General features: G+C 40.0%; 1 protein-coding gene across 2 annotated transcripts in view; it reads left to right on the top strand.

Moving 5' to 3' along the window:
• The window catches only part of SEC23B (Sec23 homolog B (S. cerevisiae)), a 47618-nt gene extending 37213 nt beyond the window's left edge, over window positions 1–10405 (top strand). For both annotated transcript variants that reach the window (XM_008585365.1, XM_008585364.1), the window contains 3 exons: window positions 2762–2917; window positions 3300–3365; window positions 9941–10405. In XM_008585365.1, the coding sequence (XP_008583587.1) occupies window positions 2762–2917; window positions 3300–3365; window positions 9941–10030 (312 nt within the window). In that variant the 3' untranslated portion in view covers window positions 10031–10405. The remainder of the gene's footprint in view (window positions 1–2761; window positions 2918–3299; window positions 3366–9940) is intronic.
• Window positions 10406–17645: the final 7240 nt, after the last annotated feature.

The raw sequence follows: 17645 nt of genomic DNA, 5'->3' as shown, positions 1-17645 counted from the left end.
TAATATCAGAAGTTTGTCTCTGATCTGTGGATTTTTTGTGTTTTTTTTCACTTCTGTGTTGGATTATTAGCTACCCTCACCACTTAAACTCTGCACTGGAACTAATTTGTTGTCCTTTGCATACTTCTGTAATGGAGGAATTTCCTGTGGGGACCAGCACTTGAGCTGTGTGGTTGAGCTAAATTGCTGCTTTGCTGCTGATTCCCAGGGGAAGACTTTTTGTGTAGCTCAGATTTTAACTGTTGACCTCGTAAGCACTTCTGGGTCTTGTTAAGGTCTGGTATAACTGGGTTGTGTGGAAACTCTGGTCTGGGCCTGAGTCTTTTCAGCAAACTACACCCCTGCAGTTCTATATTCCTGACCAGTCTCCACTAGGTGGGCCTAGGTGTTGATCGGAGGGCAGATCAGCTATCCATGCTGTGCCCCAGTGTTCCCCTAGTGGGATGGACCATGTGCTGGTCCCTTGTGGTTGTCTGTGGCCCCTTGCTCCTATGTGGATCTACAGGAACATTGTCAGTGGTCTTGCTGGCCTAGGGACCACCAAGGTCTTCTTCCCTGCAGTCTCCAAGCAACTTCATACAAATAGCACAGCAGTGGTTTTTTTTTTTTTTTTCCTTTTTGTCTTTTTTCATGACCGGCAACGGATTGCAACCCTCAGTGTCGCGCCCGTACCGGCCCAGGACCGGCAACGGGATCGCAACCCTCGGTGTTGCTCCCTGCACCTCGCTCAGCCAGTGAGCGGGAACCGGTCTGTATGTGGGATCTGAACCCTCGGCGGGAGCGCTGCCGCGCTTCCCAAGCGGCGCACTGTAGCAGTGCGCCACCGGGCTGGCCCACAGCAGTGGTTTTTACCAGCTGTTTCTCCATGTGCTCACCAGAGCCAGTCTTGAAATGGCTATGCTCGAAATGGTCAGAGTGGTTCCTTCTTTCTCTCATTGCGGCTTCTGCCTTCATGAACTCCATTGGTCTCTCCTCCTCTTTCCCTGAGCTCTAGCGGCCCCAGCTTGGCAGTCTTTGCTTTTTAATAGTCGCAAATTGGTTGATTGTTGGAGAGAGTGATGCTGGGGATCGTTTGCTCTGCCATCTTGATTCTTTTCAGACTGGTTTTTCTTTGATGAAATAACGTGGCACAGGGAACATTACGATGGGTCTGTGGATCTCTAGGATGGCTGTGGATGGCTTTCAGGGGAGAATCCATTTCTTTCTCAAAGAGGTTTATGCCCTAAGAAAGGGAATAACTCTGAATTATTTGTATCTTTATGGGGGGAAATCCTTTAATCAAGCGTTATATTCCATGATGCTTTTTCTTCTATTGTACGTGCTTTACCTTTAGCAAATCGCTTTGGGTATTGATTTGGCTTCCTAGTGTCTGAACATTAGAAGTGATTTCAGATGTCCTGAAAATATATAAATTGTGTTTCAGAACTCCCTTAATGACTGAGGAAGTACTAGTTTTCTCATACTTACCAATATTTTATAGCTTTACACTTGCTTCACCATGTTAGCACCCTCTCTGCTAGCCGCCTGCCAACAGGTGCTAGGCTGTCAGTAGTGGTCCTGGGTCAAGGGCCATTGTGTGTCCAGCTGCTCTTCCCAGCCAGTGGCTTCTTTAGGAGCACTACTGACTATGTAGCTTTCCTTGCCTTCAGCTTACCCCTTATAGACATTTCTGACAGTAGCCCCTGATACCATTCATTCATACATTTATTAAGCATCTTCTGTGTGCAAATGAGGTGTTCTAAAAGCTCTGACTCTCCTGGTTGTGTGTGTTCTTATGAACTCTTGGACCCAAGTGAACTTATGGACATTTCCTCCAGGCCACCAGTCAGTCAGAAAGCTAAGACCTGGAAAATGGTAACTGGAAAATGTGAGAAGAAGGGGAAAGCAGTTTGCAGAAGGCCTATAAAGAGAACTCTGTCTGGTGTCCTGTCAGCACTTCTGTTGTTAAAGCACATGGTATATGTGTTATGTCCATTGTTTTCTTCTCTAGTATCGGCTAAGTAACATGTGAAAGCACTTCAGTTTATTTAAAAAGAAGTATGAGTCAGTTAGTGAATATTTCTTGATTTCCTGTGAGTATAAGCTATTTCCTAGACCAGTTGCTAATGAGTGTGCAAGTAGGAATGAGACACAAGTGCTGAGCCCCATCAGGGAGACAAATAGTTTTTACCTTCCATAGTTTAGTATGTTGCCCTTTCCTCGTTATCTAACTAACACTTATACTTTGATTCTCAACAGTTTTTATCTCCCCCACCAGGAGTGTCCCAACTCAGGGCCCGGGGAAGCAGGGGATGGGGATGGGTCAGGCCCACCCAGTTTGTACGACTCCTGCACACTGGAGGAGAGGAGTCACGTGTGCTTTAGGAACAGGGAAGGGGAATGGATTCTATGTAGGCAGCCAACAAATCCTCTCCCTGCCAGGTGTGAGATGAGAGGCTAGACTGAGTGATAACAGTGGAAGTGGAACTCCTTGGTATAACTAATCCCCGAGCTTTGTTGACTAGTTTGTATATACAGTTAGAAAGGGAAGAGGAGGTGTGACTGATTATAGATGGTGTTGTCCTGGGTGTACCATCTGCTTACTCCTGCTTCTCATCCTGGTCAGGTCTGCTTTGCTGTCTCTCTGAAACTTAACATTTTTGACATAATATTTCTTTACTGGAAACAAGTTCTGGGTGTTGGTGGTAGAATATCATAACTGTCAGTGAAGGCTGTCATTATAGGTTTGCACAACAGCTTGGGTTGGTTTGTTTTGGTGTAGACCATAGCCCAGTGGCGTAAAGCTGGATACCAGGACATGCCTGAATATGAAAACTTCAAGCACCTTCTGCAGGCACCATTAGATGATGCTCAAGAAATTCTGCAAGTGCGCTTCCCCATGCCACGCTACATTAACACGGAACATGGAGGCAGTCAGGTGGGTGAACAGAGTTCTGGCTATGATGTTCTGTTTATGATATAATTTTATGGCTATAAATCCAAACAGGGTGGTTAATATTTTATGTGGTAACATAAATTGACATACAGGTAGTCTTCCAAGTATGGCTTTTTAAACATGTGATCAAAATATGTTTATATAAAAGTAGGGGATTGCCAAAATAAAATATATATTTCATGTTTCAGGATCCTTAATAAGACAGAGAGCCAGGGGGCTTAAGCTAAAGAAACAGATTCCTATGCAGTAAAAAAGTTCTAATTTAACTAAAGAAATGTTGTGGAAATTTGTCTTACTTTTTTTATTACATTAATATTAATGTCACTTTTAATCTTTAAACCTTTTTTTTTTTTTTTTTTTTAAGGCTCGATTTCTTTTGTCCAAAGTGAACCCATCTCAGACGCACAATAACCTGTATGCATGGGGACAGGTAAGAAATTGGCAGTTATTTGGGGAGGAGGCCAGTCTACTTTCTTAAAAAACTTGTTTTAAAATCCTACAAATTAAGTCCCTTTTGTCCCAGAGACAGAGTAACTCGGGTCTTTTGCTGGAAAAAAGAAAACTTTGAATAACATAGCTGGGGATGGTGGGCTTCTGTGTGGATTCTCTTCCACAGTACACAGCATAATATACCATTTGGCTGTGGCCTCCATTTGGCTCATATATACAGCAACCTGGTCCCAAGTCCTCTTCCTCTTTTCTCCCAAGAGCACAGGGCAACTCTCACTCACCATTGTTCTGTGTCCTTTTCAGTTTTCAGCTCAATTCCTTTTTATCTAATTATTCTCAGCATTTATGTCTCAGATGAGTCTCTTCTTTTGTCCTGTTTTCTTATAACTTTTTAAAAAATTAAACTTTTATTTTGAGATCATTGAAAATTTACATGCAGTTGTGATAAATAATACAGAGACATCTTTATGCCCTTTACCCATTTTCCCCTGATGGTAGTAACATCTTGCAAACTGTAATACAATATCACAACCAGGATATTGACATTGATATGGTCAAGACATGCAACATTTCAGGAAGAACAAACAAACTAAAAAAGAAAAAAAAGACGTGCAGCATTTCCGTCACCGCACACATCTCTCCTGTTGCCCTTTTGTAGTCATGTCCACTTCCCTCCTGCCTCCACCGCCTCTTTAACACCTGGCAACTGCTAATCTGTTCATCAGTTCTATAATTTTGTCATGAAGAATGTTAAATATATGAAGTCATACAGTATATAACTTTTTGGGATTGGCTTCTGTCCCTCAGCATAATATCTAGAGATTCTTCCAAGTTGTTGCATGTATCCATACGTTTGTGTCTTTTATTTGCTGGGTAGTGTTCCACAGTATAGATGTATTACAGTTTGTTTAATCATTCACCCTCTGAAGGACTTCTGGGTTGTTCACAGTTTCTGGCTATTAGGAATAAAGCTGTAATAAACATTCACATACAGGTTTTTTATGAAGAAAAGTCTTCATTTCTCTGACATAAATGCCCAGGAATACATCTGCTATGTTGTGTGGTAGTTGCATGTTTAGTTTTTTTGAGAAACTGCAAGACTTTTCCAGAGTGGCTACATCCTTTGACTTCCCCACTGGCAAAGTAACAGTGATCCAGTTTCTCTGCATCCTTGTCAGCATTTGGTGTTGTAATTACTTTTATTTTGGCTATTCTGATAGGTGTGTAGTGGTATAAGAGTACTTCAGAAAGTTTTGGAAAAATAGAATTGAAAGTTAATGTGAATCTTTCCAAGAATTTTTTGAAGTACCTTGTATATCACTGTGGTTTTAATTTACATTTTCTTAATGGCTGATGATGTTGAACATCTGTTCATGTGCTTCTCTGCCGTTTGTGTATCTTCTTCAGTGAAATCTCTGTATTTTCCCCATGGTTTAATTGGATTATTTTCTGTTTTTACTGGTAAGTTTTGAGAGTTCTTTACATATTCTAGATGCTAGTCCTTTTTAAGGTATGTGGTTTGTAAATATTTTCTCTCATTTGTCTGTTTATCCTCTTCACAGGGTCTTTCACAGAGCAAGTTTTTAATTTTTAGGAAGTCTACTTTATCAATTTTTCCTTTTGTGGATTGTGCTTTTGGTGTCAAGTCTAAGAATTCTTTACCTATTCCTAGGTCCCCCAAATTTTCTCTTGAATTTTTTTTCCCTGAAATTTTTATAGTTTTACATTTACATTTCAGTCCATGTATTAGTCTGTTTTGTGTTGCAATAACAGAATACACAGAACTGGGTGATTTATAAAGAAAATGCAGTTTATTTGCTTACAGTTTCTGAGGCTGAGAAGTCCAAAGTCCATCTGGTGGTGGTGACAGTGACCCAGGGGTTTCATACTGCAAGATGGTGGAAGCAGAGAGAACAGAGAGAGCAAAAGGCAGACTCTCCTCTTCTTTAAAAGCCCTCAGAACCACGCCCCTGACCACCATTTATAATCCATTCACTACTGCTTGATCCTACAATCCAATCACCTCTTCAAGGCTCCACCTTTCAATTACCATAATAGGATCTCCCACCCTCTTTAACAGTCACAGTTTCTAATACATAAAACTTGGGGGACACAATTCAAGCTTCAGGGAGTTTTGGGGGGATCTAATTCAATCCACTTTAGTCCATAATCCATTTTGAGTTAATTTTTGTATTTGATGATGATGCTTAGATCAAAATTCATTTTTTATATATGGATGTCCAGTTGCTTTAGCACCATTTACTGAAAAGGCAGTCTGCTATTGAATTGCCAAAGATTAGTAGAGTATATTTGTGTGAGTTCATTTCTGTGTTTTCTATTCTGTTCTATTGAGCTATCTATGTTTGTATCCCACCACCAATACTACATAGTCTTGATTATTGTAGCTGTATTGTAAGTGTTGAAATTGAGTAGACAACTCTTTCTACTTTATTCTTCTTTTTTTGAAAATTGTCGGGGCTGGCCCGGTGGCGCACTGCTACAGTGCACCGCTTGGGAGTGTGGCGGCGCTCCTGCCGAGGGTTCGGATCCCACATACAGACCGGCCGCTCACTGGCTGAGCGAGGTGCGGGAGCAACACCGAGGGTTGCGATCCTGTTGCCGGTCCTAGTCCGGTACGGGCGCGACACTGAGGGTTGCGATCCGTTGCCGGTCACGAAAAAAGACAAAAAGGAAAAAAAAAAAAGAAAATTGTCTTATTCTAGTTCTTTTGCTTTTCCATATATAATCCTGTCTATATCTCTGAAAAATCTGTCTGGAGTTTCTATAAGAATTACATTAAACCTATATGTCAGTTTGGGAAGAATTGACATCTTTACTATGTTGAGCCTTTTGATTCATGAACTTGGTGTGTTTCTCCGTGTATTAAATCTGTTTTGATGTCTTTCATCAGTATTGTATACCGTCACTTAAAAAAAAAATTATAAAGGAACAGAATTTATTTCTTACAGCTTTAGAAGCTGGGAAGTCCACAGTCCAGAAGGCTCATCTGGTAAGAGCCTGTTCTTGGTGGTGACTACAGCTCACGCAGGGTGTCACATGGCACAAATGGCTAAGCAAGAGCTCACTTTTTTTTTTGAGTGATCATAATTGTGATTTTTTTTTGAGTGATCATAAAAAAATTAAATTAACTCAGTGTCCAAGTGTTCATTGCTAGTATGTAGAAATACAATTGATTTTTGTATATTCATTTTGTGTTATGTGACCTTCCTGAGTCACTTGTTACTTCTAGGAAATTTTTTTGTAGATTCCTTATAATTTTCTACATAGATAATCATTGTTGTCTGTAAGTAGGGACAGTTTTATTTCTTCCTTTCCAATCTGAATGCCTTTTATTTCTTTTTCTTGTCTTATTGCACTGGGAAGTACTTCTGGCATTATGCTGAATAAGAGTGGTGAAAAGGGACCTTCTTGTCTAGTTCCCAATCTAGGAAACTGTTCAGTCTTGCACCTTTAAGTACAATGGTAGCTGTAGGTTTTTTGTAGATGCTCTTTATCAAGTTGAGGAATGTCTCCTCTATTGCTGTTTTTCAGAGATTTTTAAATAGCGAATGTTGAAGTTTTCTTTAATCTGAGATTTTTAAAATCATGAGTGTTGCATGTTGTCATGTTTTTTATGTGTTCATTGATATAATGTGATTTTTCTTTTTTAGCCTCTTAATATGGTGGATTGCATTGATTTTTAGAATATTAAACCAACCTTGTATTCCTGGAATAAACCTCGCTTGGTCAGGATGTACAGTGTATTGCTGAATTCTGTTTGCTGATATCTTGGTTGAGGATTTTTGCATCTGTATTTATGAGGAATATTGTTCTACTATCTTTGGTTTGGTATCAGGTTAATTACTAGCTTTATAAAATGAATTGGGAAATGTTCTCTTCTGTGTCTGGATGAGATTGTGTAGAACTGGAGTTAATTCTTTAAACATTTGGTGGAATTCTCCAGTGAAACCATCTGAGCCTGGAGATTTCTGTTTCAGTAATTTTTAGATAACTATTTAAATTTCCTTAACAGTTATAGGGCAGTTCAGATTACCTGTTTCATATTGGATAAGTTGTGGCAGTTGTGTTTTTTGAGGAATTGGTCCATTTTGTTTAAGCTGTCAGACTGTGTGTATAAAAGTTGCTTGTAGTACTCCCTTATCCTCTAGATGTCGATAGAGTCTCTATTGATATCCCCTGTTATTCCTGATATATTTGTCTCCTGTCTTTTTCTTTTTTCTCTTTTTCTTTGTTAATCTTGCTAGAGGTTTGGTAATTTTATTGATCTTCTCAAAGAACCAGCTCTTTTTTTTTTTTTGACAGCTGACCTTGGTGTTGTAACACCGTGCTGACTGTAACACCTGAGCTAACTAGCCAGCCCTGATTTCATTGACTTTCCTCTACTGTTTTTTTTATAAAAAACAGTATGCTGGTCATTATTATTTCATTCCTTCTGTTTGCTTTAGGGTTTTTGGTTTTGTTTTGTTTTTTTAAACTCATTTTCTAGGTTCTTGAGGTGGGAGCTTAAATTATTAATTTGAGACTTTTCCTTCTTTTCTAATAAATGCATTTATTACTATTACACTCTAAGCACTATTTTAGCTGTGTTCCACAAGTTTTGATATAAATGTGTTTTTTTTTTTTTTTTTTACTGACCGGTAACGGGATCGCAACCCTCGGTGTCGCGCCCGTACTGGGGACCGGCAACGGGATCGCAACCCTTGGTGTTGCGCCCGCACCACGCTCAGCCAGTGAGCGGGAACCGGTCTCCACATGGGATCCAAACCCTCGGCGGGAGCGCCGCCGCGCTCCCAAGTGGCGCACTCTCCAGTGCGCCACTGGGCCGGCCCTAAATGTGTTGTTTAGTTTCCAAGTACTTGGAGATTTTCTTGTTATCTGTTATTGATTTCTGTTTTGATTCCATTGTGGTTGGAGAACACATTTTGTGTGATTTAAATTTGTTGAGGTTTGTTTAATGGCCCAGAATATGGTCACTTGAAAAGAACGTGTATTCTCCTGCTGTTGGATGGAGTATTTTATAAATGTCAGTTAGATCTTGTTAGTTGGTAGAGTTGTTGAATTCTTATATATCCTTGCTGATTATCTAATTCTATCAATTTTTTGAGTGAGAGTGTTGAAGTTTTTAACTAATTGTGGATATATCTATTTCTCTTTTCAGTTCTCTCTTTTTTTCTTTTTTTCCAATTTTGTAGTTCCACTTGGTGCATATACATTTAGGATTTTTATGTCTTGTTGGTGTTGGTGGATTGGCCTTTTTATCATTATATAATGTCCCTCTCTGTCTCTGGTAATTTTCTTTGCACTGTTGTCTACTTTATCTGATATTAATAAAACCACTTTTTCTTTCCTTTGATAAATGCTTGCATGATATCTCTCTTTCAGTCCTTTGAATTTATGCCTGCTTCTATCAGTATACTGAAAGCGAATTTGTTGTAGAAAATATATAGTTGGGCCATGTTTTTTTAGCACACTCTGTTAAGCTCTCTAAGTTGGTGTATTTAAGCTATTTATTTATTGTTTTATTTCTTTGAGTCTGTGCTCAATGATGCTTTGCCAGCTTTTTCTGCTCCAATTTGAGGTGTATGTGACAAAAACAAAACCCAAGGAACTCACCAGTGTGTGTGTTATTCCTTGGGTCCCAAGGTCGCTGGTTTGTCTGCTGTCTTCTCTTCACTTTTCAAAGTCTTCTTATGTTTGGTTTATATAAAATATACAGGGTTTTCAATTGTACTAAGTTGTGTACTAGTTTTAGTTGTACTAAGTTGTTTACTAAATAGTGGGAGGGATAGAGAAAAGTATATCTTCTACTCCTTCTTTCTGGAACTGGAAGTTCTCTTATAACATTTTGATCATGCTTACATTTCTTCTAATTGTAACAGTACAGTTTCATTTCAGAAAATTTGAATGTTCTTTAAAAAAGAGTAAGAAAATTGCCTACAGCCACTATCTAGTTACCTTTTTGTTTCTAGGTAACATAAAGTGTATGTATCATGTATATATAAATTTATTACTTTATTTCTTTACAAATTGAGGTCTCTTTTCAGTTCTTTTCCCACAACATTAATTAAATCATAAGCATTTTCTGATATTATAAAATCCATCTGTTCAGGGAATGTAGTGACTCACTCATTTGTGAATACACCATTATCAAGCTTCTGTTGTAAGCAGAGCACTTCAGAGCGAGGGCTAGTGCTGGCAGAGTAGCGGGGAACATGCAGGGAGGGGGCGTAGGCCTCAGAGTGCTCACCTGTGGGGAGCTAGACCCTGGGCGAGCCATCAGAACTTTGGAGAGGGGTAAAGTAGAAGGGCATATGCTCAACACCATGTCTGTAGCAGTCAGGGATGGCCTGATCTCAGAGGATCAGGACAGGGTTTTGTGAGGAAACTGTGCTCCAGTTGAAAGAAATAGTTAGCTAGGCAGAGGATGGGAGTAATGGAGAGTTCTCATAGCAGAGGGGACAACACCTGCGAATGTTCTAAATTCTAACCAGCTTTTAAGACATCTGCCAACTAATGTTTATCACTAAATTTCAGGAAACTGGAGCGCCCATCCTAACTGATGACGTCAGCCTGCAGGTATTCATGGATCACCTGAAGAAGCTGGCTGTCTCCAGTGCCTGCTAATCTGAGGATGTGACCAGGAAATTGAAGAAAACACTGTCAGATCATGCTCACAATTGTTTATAAAGGCTTATTAGTAACATTCCTTTCACTTTTCTGGCAGATTTTAATAAATAATCAAAGGGAATTTTGTATGTAACTCTTTAGATTATAATTTATTTGTATTTCTTATCTGTGCTCTTTTTCTTGCACCATAAAATTATAAGGTCATAAATGTTTTGGTACTTGTAGATGTTTATTGCTTTTTTATCCTAACTTTTATAGTCTAAATAAAATCAGAGGTAATGTATTTTGGCAACGTTTTCAATGAAAATCTTTGTAATCATAGAAGAAATAAATCTGGATGAGGAAAGTACTGGCTAAAATAATGCTAATACAGATTTGGTTTCCTGAGGTCTCTGTGTGTGTGTGTGTGTGTGTGTGTGTGAGAGAGAGAGAGAGAGAGAGAGAGAGAGAGAGAGAGAGAGAGAGAGAGAGTGTGTGTGTGTGTGTGTGTGTGTGGTTTTCAGTGACTCACTTGAGAGGTATTTCTAAATGTTAACAGACCAAAGAAAAGTATAAAATGTGTGAAACTCTATTGAGGCAGAGTGGTTTGGAGTGGCCCTGTTCCTGAATCATAATGTGTAACATTCCGTGTAAACAGTCCAGCCCAGGTGGGCATAAATTAGAGTGGCTGATGGGCATAAGTGCTTCCAACAGAATGACGACACATTTATCTTGGGCATCAAGTAGAATAACTTGAACAGGTACTGTTTTTAGTCAAAGTAATATTTATGCATGGTCAAAACAAAATAAACACCTTATCCTGAAGAGTTTATAATAACAGTGGTTCTGTTTACAGTGGTTCTGTGCCTAAAACTTGATCTACTCTTCACAGGGAACTTCTTTTAACCTTTCTTTACAAGTTTTTTGTTGCTGATATATTCAGTTTTAGCCAGTATCTCTCGATTCCCATTTTCATAGAATGAGGATATTTGGACTTTTCTCTCCACCCTCCAGTTTTGGTCAGCTATACCTTTATTTTTATATTATCACGATTGGTAAAATTTATATTCTGGCCTATAACCATACTTATATTTTTTGTTACTAAGTTGATTGTGAAAGCTGAAAGCTAATAAAGGGCATTTATACAATTGTGATGATGCAAATATTGTTCATGTTTGAGTCAAGTAGTATTACAGGCATACCTTGGTTCCAGACCGCTGCAGTACAGCGAACACCACAATAAAGCCAGTCACACAAACTTCTTGGTTTCCTAGTGCGCATTCAAGTTATATTTACACTATACTGTAGTCTGTTAAGTGTGCGATAGCATTATGTCTAAAAAAAAGCAATGTACAAACCTTAATTAAAAAATACTTTATTGCTAAAAAATGCTAATGATCATATGAGTTTTCAGTGAGTCATAATCTTTTTGCTGGTGGAGTGTCTTGCCTCCATGTTGATGGCTGCTGACTGATCAGAGTGGTGGGTGCTGAAGGTTGGGGTGACTCTGGCAGTTTCTTAAAATAAGAGAACAATGATGTTTGTTGTGTCAATCAACTCTTCCTTTCACAAAAGATTTCTCTGTAGCATGTGATGCTGTTGATAGCATTTTACCTACAGTAGAACTTCTATCAAAATTGGGCTCAATCCTCTCAAGCCCTGCCGCTGCTTTAGTGACTAAGTTTGTGTAATATTCTAAATCCTTTGCTGTAATTTCGACAGCATTCACAGCATCTTCCTCCGGAGTAGCTTCTATCTCAAATCATTTTCTTTATCTGTAAGAAGCAATTCCTTATTTGTTAAAGCTTTATCATGAGATTGCAGCAATTCAGTCACATCTTCATGCTTCTGCTTCTCATTCCAATTCTCTTGCTATTTCCACCACACCTGTAGTTGCTTCCTCCATGAAGTCTTGAACCCCCCAAAATCATTAAGGTTGGAATCAGCGTCTTCCAACCTCCTGTTAATATTGATGTTTTGACGTCCTGTGAATCACAAATGTTTTTAGTGGCATCTAGAATGGTGAATCCTTCCCAGAAGGTTTTCAATGTAGTTTGCCCAGATTCATCAGAGGAATCACTTATCCATGGCAGTGATAACTTTACGAGATGTATTTCTTAAATAATAAGACTTGAGGGGCTGGCCGGTTATCTCATGGTTGCAGCATGGTGCTGATAACACCAAGATCAACGGTTTGGATCCCTGTACTTGCCAGCTGCCAAAAAATAAATAAAAGACTTGAAAGTCAGAATTACTCCTTGATTCATGGGCTGCAGAATGGGTGTGGTGTTAGCAGACATGAAACCAACATTACTCTTGTACATCTCCATCAGAACTCTTGGGTGACCAGGTGCGTTGTCAATGAACAGTAATACCTTAAAAGGAAATCTTATTTTCTGAACAGTAGGTCTCAACAGTGGTCTTAAAATATTTAGAAAACCATGCTGTAAACAGATGTGCTGTCATCAGGCTTTATTGTTCCTTGTATAGAGCACAGGCAGAGTAGATTTAGCATAATTCTTAAGGGCCCTAGGATTTTTGAAGCGATAAATGAGCCTTGACTTCAACTTAAAGTCACCAGTTACATTAGCCCCCAATAAGAGTCAGCCTGTCCTTAGAAACTTTGAACCTGCCACTGCTCTCTAGTTATGAAAGTCCTAGATGGCATCTTTTTCCAATATCAGGCTGTTTTGTCTACCTTGAAGATCTGTTGTTTAGTTTAGCCACCTTTGTCCATTACTGCAGCCAGATCTGGATAACTTGCCGCAGTTTCTACATCAGCACTTGCTGCTTCACTTTGCATGTTGTTATGGAGATGGCTTCTGTCCTTAAACCTACCTCTGCTAGCTTCAGACTTTTCTGCAGCTTCCTCACCTCTCTCAGCCTTCACAGAATTGAAGAGAGGGCCTTGCTCAGGATGAGGCTTTGACTTAGGAAATGTTGTGGGTGGTCTGATCTTCTGTCCAAACCACTGAAACATTCTCCACATCAGTAGTAAGGCTGTTTTGCTTCCTTATTCTTGTGTTCACTGGAGCAGAACTTTTAATTTCCTTTGCGTTCCCGCTTGGCTAACTTTTTGGCGCAAGAGGACTAGCTTTCGGCCTTCTCGGCTTTCAACACACCTTTCTCACTAAGCTTGATCATTGCTAGCTTTTAATTTAAAGAGAGATGTGTGACTCTTCCTTTTCACTTGAACACCTAGAGATCATCGTAGGGTTATTAATTGGCCTAATTTCAATATTGTTGTGTCTCAGGGAATAAGGAGGCCTGAGGAGAGGGAGAGAGATGGGAGAACAGCCAGTTGGTGGAGAATTCAGAACACACTCAAAATTTACCAGTTAGGTTCGCTGTCTCATACACGAATGGTTCATGTCCCCCAAAACAATTAAAATTATAACGTCAAAGATCTCTGATCACAGGTCCCCATAACAAAGTTTGAAATATTGTGAGAATTATCAAAATATGACACGGAGACATGAAGTGAGCACATGCTGTTGGAAAAAATGGTGCCGATAGACTTCCTTGATGTAGGGTTGCTGCAAAGATTCAATTTGTAAAAAATGTGATATCTGCAAAGTGCAGTAAAGCAAAGCACAATGAAAGGAGGTATGCCTGTACATTTTTCTCCAGGTGTTTGGTGTCCCAGTCAGTCCTGATGCAACTTTAAAGAAAACATTCCAAATGACAGCACCAGAGTCACTTTTCTTTCATTCCATTATGCCACATGTTGGCCTGCTTCCTATTTATTTATTTATTTTTATTTATTTTATTTTTTCCTTTTTGTCTTTTTTACTGACTGGTAACGGGATCGCAACCCTCGGTGTCACGCCCGTACCGGGGACTGGCAACGGGATCGCAACCCTCAGTGTTGCGCCCGCACCGTGCTCAGCCAGTGAGCGGGAACCGGTCTCCACATGGGATCCGAACCCTCGGCGGGAGCGCTGCCGCACTCCCAAGCCGCGCACTCTCCAGTGCGCCACTGGGCCGGCCCTATTTTCTGCTTCCTATTTAGATTATGATTTCCTAGATTTGCTATTGTTTGCCCGTGAGTATCTAGTTTTTGTCTGCTTTTAGAGAGAAGAAATATTTTGTTCTCTATTTACTAAGAAATTCCAGCTTCTTTTGCATGAAGTTTATTCTTCTTTTGAGTTTAATGGAGAAAAATGTCTGTGTGACACATTATGCAGGTCTTATGGTTACATTTTCTGCAAAGCTAATGCTTTGATCAGGTACAGAATGAAGCATGAGGTATGGAAAGCCAACCTGACCACCAACCAAGTCTCATCAGATGTTCCCACCCAACTTATTCTTTGGGTTATTCTCCAGTTCTCTAGACCAGCCTTTTGTAAACTGTTTTTTTCCTTTTGTGTTAATTTAAGACATACCAGTATATTCTAATCTTCGAAATGGCAACTATACAATTGACTCACTCATACATTTCACTGAATGCATTTATGTTTGTGCTTCGTGCTCACATTTGGCTGCATGTTTTGCTACTTTTATTATTAGTTGAAAAAAAGGGAAGACAATACATTTCCCTAATTAAGAGCAAATTAAGTTACATCACATGGGACAAAAGAAGATTCCACAGAGAAGTGCAGAGGGTGACCTGAGTCACCATGGGGGACAGGGAACACAGGCATCTGCACCCAGCTGTCACCCCATGTCACAGCACAGCACATTCCTGCTGATTGGAATGCCATTGGTGTTAGTATGTGTCTACTCTAAAGCAGGAACTTTGCTAAACTCTGGGAATCTAAAGATAAATAAGGCTCAGTTTAGGTCCACCCCTAAAGTCAACTATAAAATAACCACAGGCAGCATTATCAAGGCTTTCCATAAAAAGCAGTCCTACTTGAACAGCTATTTAAAGGACTGAAAAAGTCATGTTCAGTTTGCTAGGCTTTTACAAGATGTCATGCTGATGGTGACTTCAGTCAGGGATAAGCAACACTTAAACTATATGCACACCCATCTGCACCCCAATCCTGCCCTTGAGGTCCAGGCTAACAGGAGAAAGTGCAGAAACCTGGCTTCAAAGGGAGGCTGGAGCCAGCAGTATGACACGCTACTGGTGTTTGTGTTTCCCAGACAGCTCTGGAGAAAGGAGTCAATGCACCTGCAGATCACCCTCTCCACTCAGTAAGCAGTGCTTTCTTTGCTTTATTAATATGCAGAAGGCTGCCTTTTTGAGAAAACTCTGCTCACAGTGAACAGGGAAGTGACAACCTCTCCTTAGTCCCTGGATTAGATAACATTGTCTAAGTTTTTCTTATTTCCACGGTGGTTTAAACTTTACCAGCACCATTGCTCATCCCTTAAACCCTTCCCCTAATATCCCAGCACAGCAACAGGATACAGGAACCCACAGTACCTGGCCCTGGAATAATCCAAAACCCAGGGCCAACTGGACATAGAAAGCAGTCCTAAATGCTGCTGTAATTGGCCTGCTTTTGTTGTCTGTTGTTTAAAGAACTGCAATGTAAGCATTTAAAAAATATTGTTAAAGAATTTTTAAAACAATGTTAAGTTGTAATTTTTTACTGCTTAGTTTTTACCTCCTGCTTTCTATATGAGTATTAACCCAAGAAAGAAGACAGGTTTCTCTTACTCTACAGGAAAACTACAGCTCAGGTTTTTCAATACTGTTCCCCTTCCCAATCTTTGTAAATGATCAGGAGGACCATATTTGGAAACCTAATTTTTGCTGGCAAAGAGGTTGGAAATAGAGAAAAAGCCAAAAAAATTTCCAATGATATCCAGGCCATATTTTAAAAACGTGTTTTAAAAACAACATACAAATCAAGGTGTATGTAATTTGACACATGGGCACAAATTTATTTTTGAAAAATAAATTAGCTCCCCTTTTTTGAGGAGTAATGCAAAAGAACGAAATGAAGTGTATTCAGCATTATAAAGAATACCTCAAATAACAGGGTGCACATCTGACCTTCAAGGCAACTTCCAGGGATTGTTTGTTCAGAATTACATAAAGCACTTACCTGTGAGTCTAGACACAGTTTTGAAGTCATTCTTTGTCAGTTCAGCCCACTGGGAGAACAGCACTGTCCCACCAGCCTCCTGCCCATGGTAAATATAGTAACATGTAAAATAGGTTATTTGGACAAAATTTAGGAAGATTTCTCATTGAGAAGTGCTGTTGACTTTATATGGTATCAATATGTGTTTAGTTCAACAATAAAATGCTCCAATAGTTGGAAAATTTATTTACCATACCATATGTGTCAGGCTGCAGTGGATTTGCTGAGTGACTCTGATCAGTAAGTCTTGTCTTACAGCCACAGTCCATCCCACTTATAACCCTCAGCACCTTACAAAGTGCAGATGTTACATGGGTTTCCCTATTTTGAGAGTAAATAAGTTTCATCCAGGACCAGCCTGGTGCTGGCAGACACAAGGCTCTCAGTGGTGTTGTTACAGTATCAGAAATTCTTTGAGCTTAATTTGTACTTGCCTGATGCAATTCCAGTGGAGGAGAGGACCACGGCGTGCCTGTTAGTGCACAATGACCGTCCCCAGCCACATTCCACACACAGTCCATGCCTAACACATACCTGTGAACTGACTCAATCTCAGGGCTAATGGTCCCATTTCCAGGCCTGGCCATTTTCTGCAGCACAGACTCCTTATTCTGCCCTATGGACCAGGCTATACACGCTCATCTCTAGACACACACTTCTGAAGCACTCAGGGTACTTTCCCACGGTTGGGCATCATTTACTTTCCAAATGTGCCAGATGAAACAGCTAGCTTTTTTTTGGCTAGGGAATGAAGGGCCTTTGTTCTCAGTGCAGTTCAGGCCCATGTGTTCTTGGCTGTTCCCTCCTCAGGAGCAGAGCTGCAGAGGGACAGGTGTGTTCTGCCCACCTCAGCACAGGCCCATCAGGTATGTTCATATAAGAAACCAAGGGCATGAAACCAGATCTTCTTGTCTAAACAATAGACCATGAGATTGAAGGAAAGTTCCAAGGTGAAAAAGATTGAAGAAAAGGAAACCAAGAAATCAGAAACAAGGGGAAGTCCATGGTCCCTTGTTGCTTTGTGTTGCTTCACCCCCTATGGATTTGTCACCCCACTTCCCCTGGGTGACAGAGATGCAAAGGATTACTCAAAGCCCATCTCTACTGAGCAGTGAGAGGCCCCAAAGTGGTTAATCTCCAGCTGGAACCCTCAAGAGAGAGCCATCCCTTCCTCGGGAAATTAACCCTGAATTGGGGTTCTCTTCCTGCATTTATTTTCCAGACCAGGAAGTTACAGGAAGAGACATAGGTGGGTTATAGTTTAACAGTATAGGCTGGTAACTTTCAGTGAAACAAGCCAGATGACATTCCAGTAAGGCAATTAAGTGGTCCTATCAACAACAGTTTGATCTTAGCAAACATTCCTTCCTATAGCAATTTCTCAGTATCTTTACATAACAATCAGTAACTAGTCTGTCTTTGAGCCCGCAACCTGCTGTGCTACAATCCTTATCTTGCAACAGAGACTTATAGCCTGAGGGAAATTTCCAGTCCTTGCAAGGTCAATGTTTGAAACTGCCAGGCTTTGGAAAACCAGGCCCTGTGAAGTACATATGCTTTTTAGTATATTCCACAACCTATGTTTCTACAAT

Source organism: Galeopterus variegatus, unplaced genomic scaffold, assembly GCF_000696425.1.
Source record: "Galeopterus variegatus unplaced genomic scaffold, G_variegatus-3.0.2 Scaffold3538, whole genome shotgun sequence".
Classification (NCBI taxonomy): domain Eukaryota; kingdom Metazoa; phylum Chordata; class Mammalia; order Dermoptera; family Cynocephalidae; genus Galeopterus; species Galeopterus variegatus.
Note: the sequence above shows the minus strand (reverse complement) of the source record. Positions and strands in the feature narration are given on the sequence as shown.